The sequence below is a fragment of the Sitodiplosis mosellana genome, unplaced genomic scaffold (assembly GCF_009176505.1).
Source record: "Sitodiplosis mosellana isolate CC-2019 unplaced genomic scaffold, AAFC_SMos_1.0 Smas_scaffold_54, whole genome shotgun sequence".
Taxonomy (NCBI): Eukaryota; Metazoa; Arthropoda; class Insecta; order Diptera; family Cecidomyiidae; genus Sitodiplosis; species Sitodiplosis mosellana.
In genome coordinates, this window is record NW_022595296.1 from 101659 (window position 1) to 115094 (window position 13436).

Genomic DNA, 13436 nt, shown 5'->3' on the forward strand with positions numbered 1-13436 from the left:
GATTCTCTGGTCACCACCAATATTTTGCAAAAATTTCATCCGTTCTTTATCCACATAATTTTGAGTTGATTGAAATATAATCGGTGGTTATTTATCATATATTACGATTAAAACATACTCCAATTGGAACACCTTGAATGCGAATGCGACTGTTCTTTTTCATTCTGTGTATTTATATGTATTTGTATTCGTATTCGTGTTGGTTTTGTATTGGCAGCTGTTGTCACGCCACGTTCATGAAATGGGTCCATTGCGTAGCGCATTCGGTGTTTCTGTTTTCAGTTAGCAATTAGTCGAGAGGAAATTGATTTTTTTCTCTAGCGAGATAAAAAAAGTCGTTTTCGGACGTGAAGAAAAAAAGTAGATAAACAGATAAACTGTGATTTAGTTTTTTTTTATTGAAACTTTCCAAAATCTCATTTCACAATGAGAAATTCGGCAAAATTTGTTCATTTCCTTTGCTCAATTATTGGTTTATCACATGTCGTCTTTGGCACTGAGTTTACGTTCGACTTGGCCGCAAATGGCGAGGAATGTTTTTTCGAAAATATCAATCAAAATTCAAAGTGCCAATTTGAGTTTCAAGTAAGTCGCTGACACCAACATTTACAAACTAGATGACGAAATTTTTGTTTGAAGAAATTGAATAAATCGAATGAGAAGTATCGTTTTGATGTTCTTCCATTTCCAAACTTTGAAGGTTGTGAGTGGCGGTCAATTGGACGTTGATGTCATCATTGAATCACCTATGAAACAAATCATATACAAAGCGGAACGAAAAGAGCTCGATCGGTTCAATTTTAATACAAGTGTAAGTATTCAATCGTTTTTATTGCATGTGCAGTTCATTATTATTTCATTGATCATAGATTCACTTTTATGAACAAGAACGAAATCGAAACAAAGTCTTTATCGCCTAATTTACATAATGAAACCGAAATGAAAAAAAAATTGAATTCAAATAATGCTAAATATAAACTCAAATTCATTTATGACCCGCTCAGTTAAGAAAAGAATTTGAATGATTCATTAAAAACATAATCAAAATGTGTATCAACTGGTACGTGCCCGTTAAATTTACTCGAATTTGGCTATGAATTTACTTGAAGCGCCTAAAAGCACTTGAAAATGCCGAGAAACGTAGAAAAAAAACATAAACAAGAAAACAAAACATGACTTTTTTTCGAGTAGTAATTTATATTCAACTTCTTGAAAATAATTCCAATTATATGAATGGTTGTTGAAAATTCTGTTGCCAGACGCACTTCAGTTTATCTTTATTTCGATCTTTTTCGACTGTATGTTCCACACTTGTTTGAGTCATCAGAATTTATCAACACAGCTGGTAGTCATTGTTTGTTTATTTTTCTTTCTCGTTCTTTTGAAATTCGGTTTAAATTCAAAACACTTGCTACATTTCGTCGAGATTCTGTGTGTAATCATTCCATTGATTTTGACGTTATTTTCATTTATATTTAATTTTATCTCAGGAAACTGGCGTACATCGGATTTGTTTCAACAATCAATTCTCAACGTTCACCGAAAAATCGATATTCATATTATTCGAGACTGGAAGGACGAATCAATTGCTGCAGCTACTTGAGGAGCATGACCATGAAATGACATTCATGGAATCCAGAGCAGATCAAATTCACGATTATTTGGAAAATATCATCAACTTGCAGACATACTACCGTCTGGTGAGTAAATTTGATATATCAAAAAAAAGACCGGATGGTTTGGTTTGTGAGCCATTTCCGATGATGGATATTCCTTTTTCCTTCTTTTGCTTCATTTGCTTCGAATAGAATGTCAATGTGATCCATTTTAATTAAAATTTTCATCTTTTTCGTCTTCTAACATTTAGCGAGAAGGTTATGGTCGTCGATTTGCCAAGGAGCTGAACGATCGCGTTCTCTGGTGGTCTGTAACGCAGACATTCGTTATTTTGATTATCGGCATAACGCAGGTGCTGGTACTACGGAAACTGTTCGAAAAGGATCCAAGTTCAAACAAATCAAAGATCACGCTTGCCCATCAGATTGAAGTTTTCGGATAAATTTTACTTGTCAAATTACCCTCTGTACGTTAAGAGCACAATACAGCCGCATTCAGTGCAAAGGATTGAATTAGATCAAGGAATTTGAAAAGAAAAGGAAATTGTCAACCAAAAACCTATTTGAATAAAAAAGATTCGCATGCAGAACGTTAAATCCATGTGATTTTGTTATATCTCTTTAAAATAGGAAATTTTGGAAAAAAGCACGGTTTTCAGGTAAACTTGAATAATAATAACTTTCAATCACTGGCGACTTGAGAATTAAACGAAAGCTAATCCATATCAGTATATTTGTTTCGTAATACCCATGCACAAAAATGTTCAGCGGTTTCGTGTTTGTGGCCATCATACTGTTTTTATGCGTTTTGGACCCGCTCATCTGATTAGCTAAGAAACCAAGCGCGTGATAAGAACTTGAAAACAAGAAATCGATAACAAGAAGAACATTTGAATAATTGATTTAGAACTCGAAGAAAAAAAGGTCATTCAAGCCAAACCAAAATAAGTTTCTTTGTTTCGATAAATTGATTTAAAACTGTACGCACATAAATTGAAAAATATTCTTGTCTTAAAGACAAAAATATGACTCTTGGATTCTTTGACGAAAAATAAAACATTCGGAGAAACTTAAGACGTAAATCTCCATTTTATTGCAACTCCACACTCTTTTTGTAATCTTTTTTTTACGCAATTTTCGTTTTTCACGCAGATTTCGCATTGTAAAACGTTGATTGTTTATGAAGCTAACAATAGCTTTCTGCTGAAATCAGTTTGGAATTCAATTTTATATTATCAGTTACACATAATCGCACATTTCAGAGGTCGAATAAAAGATTTTATTTTAATCACCATGATGTATTATGTATAGTATTTTGAGTTATAAATAGTGCATTATACTTTAATTTAATCCACATTCACCCTTTAGCTTCTGTTTGTATTATAAGTTTATTTTATTTAGTTGCAAAAAACGCGATTCCAATTGAAGAAAATTAGTTTATGGTGTTTTTGGTTCAGTTCTAATGGTTTCAACGATTTTCTTTTGAAATCGTATTAAAGTGACATAAAATCTGATGAAATTTTGATGATCAACATCTTGTTCAACATTCAAATGTTTCAAATTAAGTGAATTACATCAAATTCGACCATTGAGTGATATAAAATAATTGTAAAAATGTGGCTGTTACAAACTCTACTCATTGCGTTTATTTTACTTAAAGTACATGCACTGGGTAAATGGAAGTTGGATGGTATTCAAGTAGTTTAGCCAAGCAAAACATAAAAATTGTTCTATATTTAATTTCATTGTTTGTTTACTGTTTAGCTTGAGTTTGGCTCTAAATTACTTTTTGGCTCTTCTCATAAAACTGTATTCTTTACTCAAATTCTTCCTTCCAGAGATTGATTGCGAGGATCGTTTCGATAAACAAGGTTGTAAAACCGCTACTGTATCCAACGAAGGAATCTGTCAAAATGGATCATTCAATGACAAAGCCAGCCGTCCAGAAGAATGTATCAATTGTTTCTGTTTCGGTGCATCATCGCAATGTAAATGCGCCAATTTGTTCATATTTACCCTTCCAACACCAGTGACATCGCTTACAGTGATCGGCGTGCATGGCCCATGGACTGGAAAACAATCGATTAGCATCAACAACGTATTCGATAAACACGATTCGCTCGCAACACTCCATGGCGTTCAAATGAGATTAACCAATTTGCCGGTGTCCGGTGAATTGCCATACTATGCACTCCCAAGCGACTATCTTGGAAATCAATTGAAATCATACGGTGGCACATTCAAATATGACGTTGAATATAGCGGACGTGGCAATTCAAATGATGCACCAGACGTCATCATTAAGGTGAGTTCGATTTTGGTTTCGATTGAGCTTAGGACATCAGTTTTTTCCGATTTCTTTTTACTTTGGCTTAACGATGCTTCTTAATTGATGACACCTTCAATTTTCTACTTTGAAATGTATTTAATGTGAATTTTTGATAATTTCAGGGTAACGAAAAAATCTTGGTTTACCGCAGTCCAAACCCTAACAAAGAGGGCATTCGTAATTCAATATCTGTTTCGTTTGTACCGGGTCAATGGCACAAACCTGATGGAAGTTTGGCTTCACGTGAAGAAATCATGATGACATTGGCTCAAGTGGAAAATGTTTTGATTCGATTGCAATACATCGATGCTGTTCAACGTGAAGTTGAATTGTTGCACATTGTGATGAATTCAGCTACTGTCATCGATCAAGGTCTTGGATCAGCATCACTTGTCGAAGAGTGTCGATGCCCAGCTGGTTATTCAGGTTTGAGCTGTGAGTCTTGCGCACCTGGATATACTCGTCAAGAAAATGGTGCTTGGTTAGGCCGTTGTATTCGCGATGAAGAACCATGCCAACCAGGAAATTATGGCGATCCATACCGACAGATTCCATGCAAAGTAAGTTCTTGGGTAAAACCAGTCGTAGTCGAAAATTTTGACTTGAAGTCCATGTCAATTTAAAAAAAAAAGAGGTTTTTTTCAACTCTGACACTATTCTAATTATAAACTTTTTTATCCACAGCCATGCCCATGTCCATCGACAACCAGTGGAAATAACTTTGCCCGTACGTGCTACTTGGGTCCAGACGGTGAACTTGTTTGTGACTGCAACCGTGGATACACTGGTCGTCGTTGCGAACAATGCGCCCAAGGATTTGTCGGTAATCCATTGTTGCCGGGTGGTTCATGCTCAGTCGAACAACCACAAGTTTCGCACTGTGATCCACGCGGAACACTTCGTGAACACTCAGACGGCCGTTGCGAATGTAAAGAACATGTAATTGGCGCCCGTTGTGATCAATGCTCAAGCCATTCATTCTTCTTAAGTCCAAGATGGAGGACCGGATGCATTCAGTGTTTCTGTAACGGTTTGAGCCAAACATGTACCAGCAGCTCATTGTTCAGAGATTCAACTGTCGCTACATTCGCCCCGAACCGCCATGAATTCGCTTTGATCACTCATTTCGAAAATCCACAAGAAAGTGACCTTGAAATTAGCTCATACAACAATGAAGTTTTGATTCAAAATTTAGCTAGTGATCCAGATGTTTACTTCTGGCGTTTGCCATCACGTTTTGTCGGTAACAAAATCACGTCGTATGGTGGAAATCTCAACTATACCATTCGCTTTGTGCCAACACCTGGTGAAATTATGTCTCGAAACAACGCACCCGATGTGGTAATTTGTAGTTTGAACGATTTGACCATTTTGCACTACCGTCGCGATGAAATCGCTCCAAGCATTTCACAACCGTATGTTGTACCACTTTTGGAAGAGAACTGGCAACGCATCGATGGAAATACAATCGATCGTGAATATTTGCTCATGACTTTGGCCGATGTATTGGATATTTTCATCAAGGCAACATACACGACCACAACTGATGAAGCCGCTTTGTCTTCGGTCATTTTAGATACGACCAGCATATATTACACTGAAAACTCAACTCGTGCCTCTGAAATTGAACAATGTGCATGTCCACAAGGTCATCAAGGAATCAGTTGCGAAGATTGCGCTCGTGGCTACACACGCAGCGATAATGGTCTTTACTTGGGAGTGTGCCTACCATGCGATTGTAACGGACATTCAGATGAGTGCGATGCTGAAACTGGCGTTTGTCACGTAAGTCATCATAAATGCGCAAGTGGGAGGAGTTGGTGGGTATTTTTTTACCTACGGATAAAATCACGATACCCCTTCACCCATGTATGCTGTTTGATTATTGTTATTGCTTTGATTTGTATAGAACTGCGGTGACAACACTGAAGGTGACCATTGTGAAGTTCCACGTCAGGAGCATAGACCAAATCAGAGTAAATATTCTCAGATTCCAGACGTGCCATGGTATCAAACCACATATTTCACAATCGGATTAGTGATTCTGATATTCATATTGGCGGTGTGTTTGGTTTTATGTGCATGGGCTGTATATCGTCATCGGAAAAGACTTAAAAAAGCTGGATTGAGCAATTTTGTGGACGGAAATTTAGATGGTTTTAATCCAGAACTGGCATTAGATGTTCAGGCTGACCTACTGCCCTATGATAAAAAATATGAATTTCCACGCGACAAACTGAAATTTGGCAAAGAGCTTGGCGCTGGAGCTTTTGGAGTCGTCAAGGAGGCAACGGCACAGGGCATTATACCCGGTGAGGAGGAAACAAGAGTTGCCGTCAAAATGGTGAAGAATATTGCTAGCAATGAGGTATGTCATCAACATTATTTACCATGACATATTTTGATTGAAAATTTTCATTTCATTCACAACCATCAACGTCATTCAATTGTTGAATGAATTCAACAGGTGATGCGGGCATTATTATCCGAACTGAAAATCATGGTCCATTTGGGTCGACATTTGAATGTCGTCAATTTACTTGGCGCTGTTACTAAGGATATCACAAAATGTAAGAAAACAAATGGCAATCACCTCAAGTTGTCAAAGATTATTTTTGCATTCGGATTTGATGGCGATTCGATTTTCTATGGTTAAATCTTATGATAATTTTTGTCTTCTTTCAACTGTCTTTCTCGATAGTCAATCTAATGGTCATCGTCGAATACTGTCCGTTTGGTAGTCTTCATAGCGTTTTGGTGAAGAACCGACGATATTTTGTGGATCAAATTGTGCCAGGCAAAGATGAAATTAATACTAAAATCGCTCCAACCGTCATCCCGACTAGTTCCAAACCTTTATCATCAGACAGGTACTAGATTATCACATCGAATTTAAAGTATTTTAATCAACGATCGAATCTATTTCTTCAAAAGCAGAAAGGTCAATAACGTCGACTGCGATTTGCTGAACAATTTGGCGAGTGTTTATCAATCAAAGGCAGATAATTATACATCATTTGACGTATCCGGTGGTACCAGCATGGAAACGGTGCGTCAACCAGAAACGACTACCATTGAAAGAAGTAGGTTTTATCCGCTGTTGAAATGAAAAAAAAATTCAAACCCATTTGATTTGGTTTTTTATTCATGAACGAAATGATGAGTGAAATGAAAATGTTTCTTCTGTTATTCACCCAGATAGCGGCTGTGTAGTAAGGGTGGACGAATCAACAGATGAATCAACGCGTTCAGTGACAACAAAAGATTTGCTCGTCTGGTCATTCCAAATTGCACGCGGAATGGATTATTTGGCCTCACGAAAAGTGTTGCATGGTGATCTGGCGGCACGAAATATCCTATTATGTGAAGGAAATGTTGTGAAAATTTGTGACTTTGGATTGGCCCGATCATTGTGCAAAAATGAGAATTATCAAATGGACCCAGATAAAAAGGTAAAAATGTGAAAATGTAAACTCAGAACAAAAGACATTTTTTACGGATAATTTTAATATCAAAACATTTTAAATAACGATAAGAACCAAGCAAATGAAATAACAAATTACTCTATCCAAAATTGCTAGACTTATTGCTTACCATATAATTGGCTTGCACTGGAGTCGATAAATGACCTTGTGTTTAGTGCACATTCCGACGCCTGGTCATTTGGAATTTTGATGTGGGAATTATTTTCGCTCGGCGCAACACCTTATTCAGGAATGGAGCCTTACGAGGTGAAGCGCAAATTGAACGACGGTTATCGACTGGAAAAAGCTGAATTTGCCACGCAAGCCTTGTAAGTGTTGACTTCTTTGACATTTTACAAGAAAGTATATGTATTGATATGCTTCATAATTTCCATGCAGACACGATATCATGCTGTCTTGTTGGCGTCTTAAGCCCGAGACACGTCCCACATTCAGTGATCTGGAGCAAAGTATTTCGAAAATACTTGGGAATGCCGAATCGGATCATTATGTGGATTTGAATGAGCCATATGTAGAGGCGAACGAGAGCCGATTCAACTCTGGTGATACCGATTATTTGGCTATGCTGGGATCGCCTAATTGTCAAGCACCGTCCGTGCCGGTGAATGTGTTACGGGAAAAATACTTCCCATTCTTAGCCAAATCGCCAGACGACACACTAACTGCGATAAATGGCCTTTATGTTGAAAGTGACACACCGAAATCAAACAAAAAAAATCATAACAACTCGGAAACATCTATACAACTTCAATCATTTAAACCAATTAATTAAATTATTTTTGGTAAACGGAGAGGAAAAAAGTATATCGCATAAGAACGAATACTCAAGTCAATGTATTGTTCAAAATCATTGGTCTACTTTTTCAATTAAATTGATTGAATAAAGTAATTTTAACAACGAACCAATAAACAGATTTGCGTTAAATCTTTATTCAATATTTATGCAACAATTGGATTCAGAACCATTCCCACAAATGAGACAATTCAGAAAAGCTTTGTTATATGTTCCGTATCATTTATTATTAGTAAAACTCTTAACCGAGCAATAAATGGTGACCCCTGTGGTGGGTCTGTGACACAGACATTCGTTATTTTGATTATCGGCATAATGCAGGTGATGATACTAAGGAAACTTTTTGAAAACGAACCAAGACCGAACAAATCGAAGATTACGCTTACCGATCAGATTCATGTTTTCGGACAATTTCTAATCGTCAAAATTAACTGTGCGTTGTGGGCACAATACAGCAGCATTCCATGCATAGGATAGAATTAGAGCAAAATTTTTGTTACATCTCTCATAATTTGATATTTGATAATTACACCATCCAAATAGGATGAATCACAAAAGTGACGGGATACTTGATAAACTTTCAATCGCTGCTTGTTGACTACGCGCCTGACTCGGGTATCAAATGAAAGCCACTCCATACCAGCATATTTTCTTCGAAATACCCATGCAAACATGTTTAGCGGCTTCGTGCTTATGAATCATCTGTTTAGCTAAGAAACTAGCGCGTGATAAAAGCTTGAAAACAAGAAATCGTCTTGAACGTTTGAATTTTACAAGAACAAACGAATGTGTCAACAAGCCGACATTTTTTGTATGTTACTTTTTTCTATTTATGTATTATTACTTTTTAATTGTGATGACAAGTTTTTGACTAATTTTTTATTGAACGCATGATATCATGAATTTCCTCCGAAAAAAAAATGAAAAAATCACTCTCACGCACAAATTTAGGTCTTTATTTGTTTTTGTTTGAGATGTAATCGTTCCGAATAAAGGCCCAAATTTATGCGTCAGAGTAATTTTTTGGGTCATTTATTTTTCGGAGAAAATTCATGATATCACGCGTTCACACCTAATCAACCATTAATCAGAAACTGGTCTTCAGAATTTAAATTTTTTTTATATAAATAGAAAAAAGTAACATACAAAAAAAATGTTGACTTGTTGACACATTTATTCGTACTTACAAAATTCAAATGTTCTTCTTGTTGATGATATGATGTTTTCAAGCTTTCATCACTTGCTGATTTTTTTAGCACTACAGGAAATGTAGAGCTACTAATCTGCTCTTTTTTTTGTCTAGATACTTTTTGAGTGTTGAAACAAATTATGGTGAATTTGAATTTTATGCTCATATTTTTGATTTAATTTAAAACAGTGGCAGTAACGACAAATAGGTGCATAATATCATAAGGCGCCAATCAAATTTTTATTATCAAATGTTGTTTAAAAATTACATTAATTTTTCGTATAATATTTTCTGTGTCTTGAACAGAATTAAAGTGATTTTAGATTCAATGCTCATATTTTTTATTTAATAACCAAAGGCAGTATATTTCAAAAAAGAAATAAAACGAATTACATACGTAATCCAAACTTTTCCGCTCCGCAGCAATTTAGTTTACCTCCCGCTTAATGTTTAACCAAAATTTCGATGGACCCTTTTTTCATAGCATTTTTGACCTTAAAATATAACTATTTCGACCATTTTCCATACAAAAGTGTCATTTTCGAACAAAATTTCAAAAATTTCAAGAAATGTCGATTTCGGACCAAATTTATGGGCAAGTAGGTGTTCGGTTGTTCACAGACTCCCATTATTTTTGCAAGAAAAAATGGCAGTTTGCCTTGATCGAAACCCCGAAAAATGCCTTTTTCGGGTACTTCCCGTACAAAAGTGTCATTTTTCAAGGTTTTTCAGGTCCTCAGTCGGAGGCTTATGGTACGAAATTGGTAAATCAGAATGGGCTCAAAATCAATCCGAAGCTTTGTCTCGACATGCCAAAACTTTTGGCTTTTACAGATCTCAATTATCTTTTCAACTTTTTGAGATAATCGGCGAACAAAAAACGCGAACGCGGACGACGCCATACGCACATCGCTATTATGCACATTTTTCATAGTAAACAACATGTTTTTGGAGCCACATAGGTCTTTATCGATAGGATTTGTTCCCATCTACATTGCCTAGTGTACAGATATGTGCTTTTTGAAGTTTGGCGTGACGTTATAGTGGTCCGAAAGGGGAGATGTCATGAAATTTTGGCTATTAAAACCAATACTTTTCCATACAAGCAAAGTTTGCGGAAAAGTAATAAAACCAAGATCTTGTAATTCATTTTGCAAATAAATATATTACTTCAAAGTTACTTTGATGAAATACATTTCATGTAGTGCGCCAAAAAATAGTTTGTTGTGAAACAACAAAATAGATTAAGTAACTAAAAACTCAAGAACGCAGAGCGGAGCGAACTTTTTTATCTAACTAGAGGAACGAGGGTTTAAATTCGAAACCGTTGAATTTGTGTTCGAAAATCTTTTTAAAACCAATAATTTGAACTATAAGTGTAAAACCGATAAGAAATAAGAAGAAATGCAAAATTACATTATCTACGCTGGTAATATTTGCTTTTAAACTAAATTATATAAATAACTGATTTAGAATTCAAAGAAAGAAATTTCATTCAAGCAAAGTCAAAATAAGTTTCGATACATTGGCTTAAAACTCTACGCACATAAATTGGATAAAATTTTGTTTTGAGATAAAATGATTCTTTGATTCCTTGACGAAAAAGAAAACTTTCGGAATGAGTAATTTTGAAGCCAATCTCCATTTTATCACAACTCCCATTTTTTTATCTCTTTTTACTCATTGTACATTTTTGACGCAGATTTGGCATTCCAAAACGTTGATTGTGTATGAAACCAACAATAGCTTTCTTCTGAAGTCAGTTTGGAATTCAGTTTTATATTTTCAGCTACACGATATGGTCGAACATTTCCAAATTTGAATAAAAAATTTAATTGTAATTACTACGATATATTGTTTTGAGCTGAACCTTTGATTTTTGTTTGTTCACAAGTTAATTGTTTTGGTTGTAGAAAAAAACGCGAATCCAATCGAAGAATAATTATTTTATTTGATGGTGTTCTCGCCACAGCTCTAATGGTTTCAACGATTTTTAGTTTTTCATCGCGTTCAAGTGACCTAAAATATGAACGGAATTTTGACGATCAACATCTTGTTGAACATTTTATATTTCAAATAAAGTGAATTAACTCAAATTACATTTATGGAGCAATATAAAATAATTGTGAAAATGTGGCTGTTGCAAATTCTACTCATTGCACTTATTTTACTTCCAGTACATGCACTGGGTAAGTGGAATAAATAATAAAAATGTGATGATATCGATCAATATCCTGTCGACTGAAATATTTCGTAATGTTGGCTTTTTTCATTTAAACCTTAAATTCCACTGTTGTTTCATTCACTCATTCATAGATTATTATGATGATTCAGTCTATGCTTAACGCACCATTTCAATACATCGTGAACTTTTTCATGAGAAATTACATTTTATACTGAAATTATCTGTAGCAAGTGCTGAAATCATTATTCTTGTAATGCAGCCGCATACAGTGCTCTCAGAAATCTCAAGAAACCCTACACACTGGGAAGAATGGTTAAGATTTTAGGTACAATTGATTTTATTTCGTAAAAATAACCCAAAATTAAGATATCTTAAACAAAATTTATTTTCTTCCATACAAATTTTGACTGAAAAAATAAATTTTGTTTTAGACATCTTAATTTTGGGTTATTTTTACGAGAAAAAAAATCAATTTTAGGTACACATCTTAACCATTCTCCCCTGTGTGTAATATTCCAAAAAACTGAACAATTTTCGAAAAACGAAATCCTCAATTTCATACAAACTTGCGTCCAAAAATCTTAATTGTCCAGAAAACTTAGGTTACTTTGCATAAACAAACTACTTAAGATTCCTGAGAGAGCACTGTACGCTCATTAAAAAAAAAACTAAAATCCATTAAAGCTGGATATGGATGCCCAGATCTTGCGCACAAGCAGGGCCTGTCCGAGGAAAAAATCGTTTTCAATCATTTTGGACCAGTTCGGACCAGTTTTTTGAATCAGTTTAAATGTCAAAATTCTTATATTGGCCCCCTTATGCTATGTTCCAATTTTCATCCAAATCGGACCACTTTTTAAATTTTCGATTCTTTGCGATTTTTGACGAATTTTAACTAAAAACTTCATAAACTTCTTTTTGCACCACCAGTTTTTATTTCAAAATATCTTCTAATTTTGTGCTATCTATGCACCAGTACAATGGTTGAATCATTTTTTTTCTCTAACCCTCGGACAGGCTCTGTACACAAGCACATAGCCCATTGAATCAGGAGCATTGTGCATCTTTGGTTCAGATACAATGAATAACTAGGACTTGTGATCATTTTCCATTTCGTGGAATAATAATGAATGAAAATAATCTCGATTCGAAATATTTTATCATTATTGTGACACTTGTGTTACTGGACTCAGCGACGCACGTCACCAGTTGATCGGCTGGTAGACAGCACATTTCACCATTTGCTACTTCGGTCATACGAACGTTCATGCGAATCAAAGCAAACTGTGATTCGTGTGTACGGTTTACCAGTTACAACGTGTGTGCGAAGCGGTCGAATTCTTGCGAAGTGAATTTTCGTCTTAGTTCGCGCCTTATGTACACACGTTCTAACTGGTAAGCCGTACTCACACTATATTCACATCTACGAATATATGACCGAAGTCGCAACTGGTGAAATGTGCTGTGTACCAGCCAAAATTCTGGTAACGCGCATCGCTGAGGATTTTTCAAAATTTTGGGACTTATTTTTTTTTCTCCGAAACTCTTTGTAAAAAATTGTTGAAGTCGTTAAAATTCGCTTTACTTTTCTGGACAATTAACTTTTGTGTGAGTTTTTTTTTCCGAGATTCTACTGTATCCACATGTTCGAATAAACTGTTAATTATTGTTCCGTTAATAGGCACTATTTTCCCGAGGTTCACGAAACAACCACCAAAAGAAGAGCTATTACATAAGAGGGACACTATAGTACCCTGTGAAGCTGAAGGAAATAATATTACGTAATTTATTCATTATAAAAATATTCTGATTTGTGTTAACGAAAAGAAAAACCGATTT

At 35.4% G+C, this 13436-nt stretch overlaps 2 protein-coding genes across 4 annotated transcripts; both read left to right on the forward strand.

Moving 5' to 3' along the window:
• Position 1: 1 nt before the first annotated feature.
• On the forward strand, positions 2-8340 carry LOC129570387 (basement membrane-specific heparan sulfate proteoglycan core protein-like). 3 transcript variants are annotated; one of them, XM_055449967.1, is made up of 14 exons: positions 2-585; positions 701-811; positions 1491-1700; positions 1868-2275; positions 3455-3921; positions 4068-4505; positions 4630-5730; positions 5855-6313; positions 6413-6515; positions 6647-6815; positions 6880-7028; positions 7144-7397; positions 7527-7738; positions 7809-8340. In XM_055449967.1, the coding sequence occupies exons 5-14, from the start codon at positions 3760-3762 to the stop codon at positions 8200-8202; spliced, it is 3441 nt and encodes a 1146-aa protein (XP_055305942.1). In that variant the 5' UTR covers positions 2-585; positions 701-811; positions 1491-1700; positions 1868-2275; positions 3455-3759; the 3' UTR covers positions 8203-8340. The 3 variants fall into 3 exon arrangements, with proteins under 3 accessions (XP_055305942.1, XP_055305940.1, XP_055305941.1); XM_055449965.1 differs by lacking the exons at positions 2-585; positions 701-811; positions 1491-1700; positions 1868-2275 and adding an exon at positions 2972-3288; XM_055449966.1 differs by lacking the exons at positions 2-585; positions 701-811; positions 1491-1700; positions 1868-2275 and adding an exon at positions 2972-3288 and having other exon boundaries at positions 6883-7028.
• On the forward strand, positions 427-2059 carry LOC129570358 (transmembrane emp24 domain-containing protein 7-like). Its single transcript, XM_055449931.1, has 4 exons — positions 427-585; positions 701-811; positions 1491-1700; positions 1868-2059. Exons 1-4 carry the CDS (start codon positions 427-429, stop codon positions 2057-2059), a joined length of 672 nt encoding a protein of 223 aa, XP_055305906.1.
• Positions 8341-13436: the final 5096 nt, after the last annotated feature.

What these genes read in the sequence shown, in the direction of transcription:
- LOC129570387 (XM_055449965.1), top strand. Translation starts at nt 3,231, where the DNA reads ATGTGGCTGTTACAAACTCTACTCATTGCGTTTATTTTACTTAAAGTA. An exon ending in CACCAGACGTCATCATTAAG is followed by an intron (nt 3,922 to 4,067) that starts GTGAGTTCGATT and finishes TGATAATTTCAG; the next exon opens with GGTAACGAAAAAATCTTGGT. An exon ending in AACGACTACCATTGAAAGAA is followed by an intron (nt 7,029 to 7,143) that starts GTAGGTTTTATC and finishes TTATTCACCCAG; the next exon opens with ATAGCGGCTGTGTAGTAAGG.
- LOC129570358 (XM_055449931.1), top strand. Translation starts at nt 427, where the DNA reads ATGAGAAATTCGGCAAAATTTGTTCATTTCCTTTGCTCAATTATTGGT. An exon ending in GGTTCAATTTTAATACAAGT is followed by an intron (nt 812 to 1,490) that starts GTAAGTATTCAA and finishes ATTTTATCTCAG; the next exon opens with GAAACTGGCGTACATCGGAT. An exon ending in TGCAGACATACTACCGTCTG is followed by an intron (nt 1,701 to 1,867) that starts GTGAGTAAATTT and finishes TCTAACATTTAG; the next exon opens with CGAGAAGGTTATGGTCGTCG.